General features: G+C 42.1%; 1 protein-coding gene across 1 annotated transcript; it reads left to right on the forward strand.

Annotated features, from left to right (window-relative positions):
• The first annotated feature begins 198 nt into the window (after positions 1-198).
• Positions 199-9,437, forward strand: ttbk2b (tau tubulin kinase 2b). Its single transcript, XM_026340878.1, has 15 exons — positions 199-1,421; positions 1,919-2,041; positions 2,164-2,311; positions 2,891-2,964; positions 3,052-3,192; positions 3,359-3,463; positions 3,838-3,903; positions 3,999-4,091; positions 4,176-4,301; positions 4,392-4,549; positions 4,776-4,965; positions 5,356-5,570; positions 5,670-6,138; positions 6,837-7,531; positions 7,976-9,437. The coding sequence occupies exons 2-15, from the start codon at positions 1,973-1,975 to the stop codon at positions 8,325-8,327; spliced, it is 2,901 nt and encodes a 966-aa protein (XP_026196663.1). The 5' UTR covers positions 199-1,421; positions 1,919-1,972; the 3' UTR covers positions 8,328-9,437.
• The last annotated feature ends 1,143 nt before the right edge of the window (positions 9,438-10,580 follow it).

The following is a 10,580-nucleotide window of genomic DNA, read 5'->3' on the forward strand; positions in this document are numbered from 1 at the left end:
CCGCCTCACCCCGAAACAGCGCAACGGACATCCTGTTATCCAATCCGAGGGTCTGGACACGCCCCTCGGCGTGTCGGTGTACGATTGTTTTGCTGTCAAGGCTGCTCCGGAGAGCGGAGTCTAGCCCATCACACGGAAACAGTCTGTTAGAGCAAGGCCGGAGCCAGCTCCTCCACTCTGTGATCATTTAAAAGGATTATATCGGATAGTTTTACTTGTTAAATGTGTCCAGATTTGTCATAAATCTGCAGGCTAATTTTCATCATGTCATAGTTGTTAAAGAATGAATCAAGGTCACTCAGACTGAAATATATTAAACTTCATTAGTCTTAATAAGGGAAATATATCTCAGACAGCTATTGAAAAGTTAACATGACTTTAGCAGCCACATGACAAAAGAAACAATCATTACAGTTAATAGAATATGGGATTGTGAGATATAAAGTGTATTGACAACTTGTGCTTGTCAACTACTGATTGTACAGGAGAAGGGTTGAAGGGTTTTATACAGTTCACAAGGGAACATTTCCACTACAACCTAGTATTACTCTGTTGCCAATCCTGTCGCCAAAACGTAAAATTTCAATACGACTGTACTGCCATCACAATGTTTTCATAGGGAATATAATTTCAACTGGATGTTTTCTGTAGCTATAATGAGGATATGTTGAAAATCTGTACAAATGTCTTCTCTACAAACATGACAGTGGATTTTCCTGCCAAAATAATAATCAAGGCCCCTCAATCTGAAATATATTAGTCTTGATTAGTCTTAATAAGGGAAACATCCAGTTTTGTACAGTGTTATGAAACATTTTATGATTTTGTTCAGGCACTCCAAATACTTGGTTAAGGTTAGAGAAATATTGTTATAGAGAAAAATATATTGATAGTACACAACAAATGTATTAAACCACACACTTTTCAAACCTTAAGTGGCTTTTGTTGCCTAATAAAGTTGCATTGCAGGATGGTTACATGTGCTGTAATAACATAAACACATTTGCAGGGTTGCAATATGAGGGTAGGGTTTAAAATGACAACTGGAATGTGGCCTGTGTCAGGGGGCACTGCAGCCCTGATCCTTCTGCCCTTTCTGAAAATGAGGCTTCATCAGTTTTCAGTGACCACAGAGCCCCGGTGATGCAGTCTGCGCCCTCCCGCAGCACACGCTTCACTAGCGGGGATGCGGGAGTTTTACTGCTCTGCCGTGACGTCACCGCCGCCGCCGCCGCCGTGAGCCAGAGCGCTCCATCCGTTAGCTAGCACGCTAATTCTGGCTAACGTCAGCTATGGTCCATCACCACCATCCCATTTCTAAAATAAACAACCGCTTAGCCTGAGCTAAGAACCCAGCGTGAGCATGGAGGCTGTTGGGATTTTACACGCTAACCGGGATCGAAATGGTGCAGCGAAGCGAGGTAAGAGGTCAGGGAGGTTCGCTCCCAAACAGTCCTCATCAGCAGGCATGCTAGTTAGCTTGTTTACAGGACCACCGGAGCTGCCGCATTGAACAATGTCAGCTAGAGGGGTAAGCCTGGTATCGGCTAATCTTCCCAAACGCTAGGATAAGAATAATAGGGTAATCATATGTTATGACCAGTAATTGTAGCTGCTCTGGGTATAGTAGTGTTTTGGCACAGGGTCGTGCTAGCTGTTATTTGTCTGACCAGCTAGCTAGCATTGGCTAGCATCTTCCACAAACATTGAAGACATGAGCTAGAAGTTTGCTAATCTTTGTAGTTAAAACTGTGTTCTCCACATGTTTCTGGTTAGCACAACAAGATGCAGTCAGTAACAAGCACTGGCTGCATCCTGCGGTGCCTTTCCCCTCTGCTGCAGGCTCAGTCACTTGCAGTGACTGTGATTGTAAAACGTGGTATTCAGTTCAAAATCAGTTTTAAAATCTGTTTTTCAGTGAGGAGCTTGCGTCACTGATGCCAGGTGCAGGCTGTAGCTGAGAGCACTCAGGATGAGTGGGGCTGGGGAGCACACAGACATCCTGTCAGTGGCAGACGTGGTCAGAGACAGATGGAAAGTGGTGAGTGTCACTGCAGGAAACTACAAAATCATGTCATTTCACTAAAACTTAGGGAGCAGGTTCTGCAGTGTGCATGCCTCCACATCTGTTTGGTCTAATAGTGAATAAATCCTTCTTTGCAGGCCAGGAAGATAGGTGGAGGTGGGTTTGGGGAGATCTATGAGGTTTTGGATCAGTTGAGTCAGGCCACTGTTGCATTAAAGGTGGAGTCTGCTCAACAACCCAAACAGGTGCTAAAGATGGAGGTGGCTGTGCTGAAGAAGCTTCAGGGTGAGTTTGCAGCCCCCCCGCCTCAAACTAGTATAACATGATTTCTTTTAAGAACTTTGTCTGTTTTAGTATTTTGGCCTTCTAATAGTAAGACATGCAGGTCTTGAAATACATTAAGCATCTTAAAATCCACTTACTAAGTTATTGAATATATTCTGTCTTGCCTACATTGGCGCTAATGTTAGTTAAAATATGTTTTTGAATCTGTTTTAAAACAGTCAAAGTTCCTTTCAGGAGGGTGTGCAATCTTAATGCTACAATAATTCTTGGCTATATTTTCTGTACTAGTGTTCTATCATTCGTTCTATCGTTATTAAATTACATCAAATGTGGCATTAAATAAGTCTTTTTAAAATTTTTGTGAATTCTGCAGAAACTGCATTCAACAAATAACTTTGACTGTATGAAATAGCTTTTGTGCAGTTTTTTGATGCAGGTTTTTTTTTAATCTTATACGATGAGTAAATGTTTTTTATCGTGATTTAAATAGCAGTAGTCAACTTCATTATGAACAGCAAAATCACCAAGTGATTAAAAAATGTACACACTGATATAATTCAGTTTATTATTTTATAACAGGCAAAGACCATGTGTGTCGCTTTGTGGGCTGTGGCCGAAATGATCGCTTCAATTATGTGGTGATGGAACTCCAGGTAAGATCTGTACCTAGTCAAGTATTGAATGAGCTTCAGCATATGACTCTGTGTCATGAACGTGAATGTGCCGTTTTGTCTAAAAAGGGGAGGAATCTGGCAGATTTGCGCAGAACTATGAGCCGCGGCACCTTCTCTGTTTCCACAACTCTGAGACTTGGCAAGCAGATTTTGGAGGCAATTGAAAGCATCCACTCTGTCGGCTTTCTGCACCGTGACATTAAACCTGTAAGTTGACCTGTAGACTAGATCGTTTATGGTCTTTACATCTATGTCTCCTTATCTCTCTCTCTTTTTTTTTACTACATTACATTACAAACACATTTAAAAAGCACATGTTGTGACTAACAGTTAAACTTGAATATATTTTTCATTATCTCTTTTGAAACTGTAGTCTAACTTTGCCATGGGAAGACTAGCCAGTACCTGCAGATGCTGCTATATGCTTGATTTTGGTTTGGCCCGTCAGTTCACCAACTCCAGCCAGGAAGTCCGTCCAGTGAGTATTTTGTGCCAACTTCCTCTAGGCATTGATTTAGCTTCTTTCATCAAAGCCAAGTTTCAAGTTACGTGTTGGCTGAAAACTTTTTAAAGGAGAGTCCTTCAGCTGTTAAAGTAAAAACACCAAATAAAATGTTACTACAAAATGTTGTAGAGAAGTTTTATATAGTGAGAATGACTTGATGATTTGTAATTTTTGTCCTAATTTTCTACCAGCATAGAGATGGACAGATTTTACAGACCCTCACTAAGAGCTTTACCTATAGACACACTGTGAAGCTCTTACCGAGGGTCTGTAAAATCTGTGTAATGGACAAAAAGTGTGTTATTTGCATTTCAGTCACTCTCTTTATTTTCTTCTCTATCTTTCAGCCTCGTCCTGTGGCAGGCTTTAGAGGAACTGTGCGATATGCTTCAATCAATGCTCACAAGAATAAGGTTAGTATGGACCCAAGAGATGTTCTGACAGTGGTCTTTCTGATATGTACTTTCAGTCCACTCGATTGCTTATCTTTATTTATCTCAATCGGTAGGAAATGGGTCGTCATGACGACCTGTGGTCCCTCTTTTACATGCTGGTTGAGTTCCTGGTTGGTCAGCTACCATGGAGGAAGATAAAAGACAAAGTATGTCCTTGCATATAGATTTTTTTTATTATTGTATGTGCAAAAATGCATTTACACTCCTTTCTTTCCCCTCTCTGCTCTCAGGAACAAGTGGGAAATCTAAAAGAGACATATGACCATAGACTCATGCTGAAGCACCTTCCCTCGGAGTTTAGTACTTTCCTGGATCATATCCTGACCTTGGACTACTATACTAAGCCTGACTATGAGGTTGTTTATCTGCAGCTTGGCATATTGTGCACGTACTGTTTATTTCTCTCTGGCTGTCAAACACTGATGCCCATCGCTTCTCTGTCACAGCTCTTGATGTCAGTGTTTGAGAATGCTATGAAGAGCCACAATGTGTTGGAGAATGATCCTTACGACTGGGAGAAATGTGATTCAGAGGATATGCTGACGATCACTGCCGCAGCGACCACTGCTCAGCAGCTCACTCGCCTCACACCAGCGTACTTAGGGTACTAAAAAAAAAACAACATTGATGTATAACTATGTAGTTTATGAACTGCTTAAGCCTTATTGTGAAGTTTGACTTCCTTTATATTCTGTTGGATATGTGCTCAGATGTATAGCTACAGCTTTTTTTAGACCAGAAATCTGCTTAGTCAGAGATCCCTTAGAAATTACTGCTCTAAATTGTGCTGTGGAAATGAGCTGTAGAGTAACCTTCCCTCTCCTCCACAGCATGGCCAATGCTTCAGTGCTGCCAGGCGAGCTGCAGCGAGAAAACACTGAGGATGTCCTGCAAGGAGAGCGCCTCAGTGATGCTGACAACTGCCCCCCCATCCCCACGCCTACCACCCTTGGTGGAGATGTATGGGAAGAGATGGACCGCAATCGAAACCATAAACACCCCCAGCCAATGATCAGGAAGGTCAGGGCAATGCAGATCACTGTAGAAACTGTTACTGCTGTAATATTCTGGTTATGTTACTTGTGTTGAGTGTGATTATATTTTAACCTGCAGTGCAGGCACAGTAAGTCTCTAGGTGTAGATAGACGAACAAAACTGGATATCATAATGGAGGTTTTTTTTACATACACCTGAATAGAAAACTACATTCACGCCTAGTGATATGATAAATACTGTACAAACATCCTGCTGACTTCTATTACTATACCCTCTGGCCCCCTGGAGCTCACCTATTGTCACCCTGATATTTTACTAAAGAATAAAACGTCCCGCCTAAGTTCATATTAGAGAAATAAATGTCTTATTAATGCAGTATTTTTGTTTTTAAGCCTTGTCATTTACTTTGCTCAGGTGGTGAGTGAAGATGAACACAGTCAAAACCAGGGGAACCAGAGTCCCAACACCGGCTCCGTGCAGAGTTCCCCCAGACGAGTGCGATCGGAAACCATGTTCTTGGAACGAGCTGCACCACTGCTCAGGAGAATGAGACACAGTCAGAGCTTGGCTTTTGAAAAGAGACTTGCACCCGAACCGAAGCCTACCATCGAACGCTTTCTTGAGGCCTAGTAAGTACTCAGTACAAATCAAATAACAAAAAAGCAAAAGTTTTTTTATTCAACCAAACAAATAGAAGCTTTTCTTAATGTTACAATTTCTTGTTTCAGCCTTGGCAAACAGCGTCCTGTACTTTCTCAAGTTGGAGAGACCTCCATTCCTGAAAGGGGGCATGGGCCGCAGACACCTTCCTTCAACGAGGAGCACTCTGGAACAGCAACTCCTGATCCAGAGGAGGGTGCAGCGAGCAGTGGCTTTGTGGCTGTAAATCTCAGTCCTATGCCCCAGGAGGGAGACTCTCAAGAGTGGGTGATGCTGGAGCTTGAGCATGGCAGTGGTTCAGGAGGAAGCAAACCTCCAGGAGAAGCCCAGCACGAGAAGAAAGTGGGTTCTCACATACCTGTCAAAACTGAAAACCACTCCTTTGAGCAGCAGGATGGCCAGTCCCGTGCAGTGCCGGGCAGCCCTGTCCTGTCACAGATGGCCATGCCTGGCACATGGTTGCTGGGCCACAGGAGGCTGCCGGGGATGCTGGGACAGATGCCATCTGTCATCATGGGAAGACCCCAGATGGAGCAGGTAAGGCCAACCCAACATGTTTTAATCTAAAACAGTCCTGACGACATTTGATAAAACAATCTAAACTTTAAGGAACTACTTAGTAGATTCTTCTGGAGTTATTAACTGTTTGCAAATATTGCACTTTTTCATGTCATGGTACCGACTTCACTTGTCTTTTTTGTATTCCATGGAGAAAAAGTTTTGGATAGTACCTGGTATTTCATAGTTTTTCGGTATCACCTCCAAACATTATGTGAAAACACAGTTAGTGAAAGAGAAACAAAATGTGTCTCCTTGCTGCAATGAACAGACCTCAGTTTCCTGGTATGTCATCCACTTCCATAGAGCCTTTGACTAATCAGCCTTAAGGTATTTTGTGATCCATTCTTGGCACTCCAGCTCACGTTTCTTATTTAATGATGGCTGTGATTCCCCCTTTCTCATTTTGTTAATGGCTTTGAAGGACTGTTCAAATTCCAGCAAGTTTTGGGAAATCATGGATCTGGAGAGTAAAGGGCTCTTAGAAGCTTCTTCTTTCACAAATCTCTCAGTTAATTTGCAGATTCTGCTGCAAATGCTGTGAAAGACATTTGACAATATAAGGCATACCTCAGCTTAAGACACACTATCTCCTAATCATTTAAATACTTTCAGACTTGACCAGACCAAATTTGCAAGCTATTCAGACACTGTATTAACTGTTAAACACTTTCTAGTCTTCCAGCGGTGTGCCACAGTCCCCTGCACAGGAGAAGAGCGATGCTGTACCACCGGAGGCCCCATCTGGTAAATCTGAACTTGTAGAGGAAATTTCAAGGGATCGTGGGAGGTTGGATTTAGCTCCAGTGCCAAGCTCAGTCAAAGGCCCCACAGCCCATCTAATTAATGATAGAGACCCCGAGAGTGATTCAGGTCTACCTGATCGCTCCTCAGAGCCAAATCACCAACCCCAAGTTGACATGGCAGGAGGCACTGTGGAGAGCACCGTCTCCTCTTCTCCACCTCCAGCTGTACTCAGGCGAAGAGACTCTCCCTTGTCTCCAAGACTGAGCCGAATTCCTGTACGAGAACCCAGCTCCCCTCGGGACTCTCAGAGCAGAGACCTCAACTTAGAGAGGCGTCATCGCTGGAGCAGTCCAATCCCCGGCTCACTAACCCATTCCCCCTCTCCATCTCTTTCCTGTGACAACCTGCCCTGCGCTCTGCCGAGAGACAGGCTCTGCTCTGAGCGAGGCTCCAGGTCCGACTGTGTAGGAGAAGACCCTCTGTCCCTGTCCTCCTCATCTGGCAGCAAAAGTAAGATCCCACGACCTGTGAGCGCCACCTTTGCGCTACCTGAACAACTCACAAGCAGGTTTCTACCTCGACCACCTCCTGGGAAACCACCCATCCGCCCGTGTGTGGACAACAGGTATGAGTCAGGCATAGTGAAGATTTTTGTTTACATTTAAATTATTTAGCTAAAGCAGTAGATAAGTTGGTTTGTCATTTTTTTCAGTGCAACTAGACGAAGCCAGCCCATCATGCCATGTGCATGCCTACATGCATACCATGCCATCATGCATGGTGCTGTAACAGGAGCTGGTTGCCTTTCTGTGAAGTTAGAGTTGTTGTTGTGCAGCCTGTCACCTGAAACTCTTCTAACAGCTCACTGTGGCAGATCCTTCTTATTCTATTACCTTCTTGAAAATAATAAATATTTGCTGACAGAAAACACTGAACTTACCTTATGTCTACAAAAGAATTTTAATAATAGATGAATGCTTTCAACATGAGGGAGCAGCAGCAGAGAGTGAAGGTGATACTACTGAGATGACATTCAACAGTAAGAGCATGTTCTCTTTTTTTCTTCCAGACGACGGCGGTTGAGAGTGCGTGCCAGCAGCACTAGTGATGCCGACTTCCTTGCCAGTCTGACGCAGCTAATGCAGGATCGCAGTGGGATACTTTTTAGCCCTCCTCCACGCCCGCGTAGCTCCTCCTCCTCCCTACAGCGCTCGCTAAGCTCCTCCCCCTCGCGCCAAGAGCTCCGAGATGGTGTGGCACTGCATGGACGCAGCCGCTCACCATCAAGCCTCTCTGGCTCCCCTCCTCCTCGCCATGCTCACCCGCAGGAAAGATCTGGTGTGCAGGGTCAGTGGGGTCACAGCTCCAGGGGAAGAGGCCTGATACACGAAGGTAAAGGCTCTGGGAAAGTGACTCGATGACTGTATTCAACACACATGACTGATCCAGATGGTACTGTAACAAGAGGCTGCTTTACATCCAGTCCATGTTCACGTGTAAATATGGTATTTACTCAAGGGAATGTACTGTATGTAATGTAAAATGTATGATAAATTGTATTTATTTATTTATTCATTTGTTGGACGTGTTGCTCAAAATACTTGACGATGTGGCTTGATACCTGCAGTTGAAACTAAAAGACTGAGAAAACCTTGAGATTGCCAACTCTTACCTCTCATTTCACTCCATGTAGGCCTACTATGAGACCAAAAAGATATTGTTTAATACTAGAGGGGTGTAAAATTGATGCTAACTGTAGATATGTACCATTGGAAAATGGTATACACTAATAGAAACCATGTAGTCACACTATAACACTATTAATAAATAACACTATACGCACTATACAGACATCAGCATTCATGTACAGAACCAGGGCATGCAGTCCCATATTGACCTCACTCCTGTAAAGATGCTAGATTAATGATAGTATGAAACAATGAATTGCTCATCTTGACATATCACAGTGTAGTGGTGCGCTTATTTTTTTGCTAGAAATTATATGTCATGCAAAAGGCATCAGCATATTAGAATGTACATCTAAGTGCACTCACATGTAAGGATTGGAAAAGTGCATGAGTATTATTGCAAATGATTTTTTTTTATTATTCATTTGTACAGTCAGTTAAAACATCTGTATTTTTATTGCTTCTGTTCAAATATGTCAGAGAAGAACAATGACCATGTGCATTTTTATTTGTCATGACAAAGGCAAGATGACAAAAACTGATAAAAAAAAACAAAACAAAACATTTTCATCATGTCTGATTGTTGCATTTTATTTTTAGCAAAGCTAAAAAAAACATGCAAATTATCACTCATCATAAATTCAAGATCTTAAAACTGTATAATTTCCTGGCTACACATATAGTTGTTTTTGTGATTAAAGGTTCAGTTCACTTAAACCTCCTCACTGTTTCCTCCCATAGCAGCTTCTACAGTCCAGAGTGTAAGTATTTGGACAGTCACATTTTTGTTGTTCAGGCTCTGTGCTTCAGCACATGTACTGTAAAATAAAATATTGGATACGACATTAACTAAGTCTGTAAGCTGTAATTTGAGTACGTTTACATCAATATAGGAAGAACTGTGCAGAAGTTATAATAATTTAAACACATATATCCAAAGTTTGTGAGTTCAAAAGTAATGTGCTAAAATGCTAAGGCAGATTTCCCGAAACTGAAGTAAACCAAGACTGTGACACGTCCCTAGAAAACAATCTGTCAAATTTTGTTGAAGTAGCAGCTTTCAATGACAGACGTCCCTGTGCGCATGAGAGGGACTGCTGAGGAGCTGGTGACTGAGTCGAGCTAGAGGTGCTGGGGTGAACACCAGTGTGGACAATGACAATGTATAACCAGCAGTTTAGCAGAACAAATAAGAGAAAAAACTATATATAAAGCAATTTCTTAGTTTCTTAGAATATAACTAGAAATTATATGAGTTGTGTAAACAGTATTGAAACTTAAACATATTAGGAAAAAATGGTAGGCTATTGGCTAAAGTGACAGATAATGAGTGTAAAGATTTTATAGAGGATAGAGTGGAAGGCCTGTCGAAATCTGACGAGATGTTTCTCAGAGTTTCTTCGTTAAGACATCAGAAGATTCCCAGCGAGAACCAGGCTCAGCATGTGGCAGCTTCATCTGGATGCAGAGTTTATCCTTCCATAGTCCGAAGAAACTCAATCAGGAATGGTCTTTGTGCAAAAACAGCATCCAAGAAACCACTTTGTGTGTTTTCGTTGTAAAAACTGAGAAATAAATAAACAGATCTAATGGTTGCCTAAGACTTTTGCAGACTTTTATATAATTTATTAAATAAGATAAGTCTAGTACATCACAGGTAGATATTTTTGAATTTGTATTTTTGAAACTAAAATGTTGACACTATAATTTCTGAACAAAGCAGAAAACAGAGCTTTCAACTGGCCATACTGTCACACAATGTTCCATTTTATGGTCATCAGCTAACAATGTTAAACTTTCCATTTTGTCTGAGCACTTTTTCAAAGGTCAAGAATGAACTTTCATTCCCAAGCAACTAAATAATAGAACTAAATATGTTCTTAACTGGGAAAACTATGGATTATGTTTTCCCCGCATCTGGAATGCACCGCTGCACCTCTGAACCCACAGAACTAAACAAACACTAGTTGCTCCAGAGTTCGGTGG

The sequence above is a fragment of the Anabas testudineus genome, chromosome 24, assembly GCF_900324465.2.
Source record: "Anabas testudineus chromosome 24, fAnaTes1.2, whole genome shotgun sequence".
NCBI lineage: Eukaryota > Metazoa > Chordata > Actinopteri > Anabantiformes > Anabantidae > Anabas > Anabas testudineus.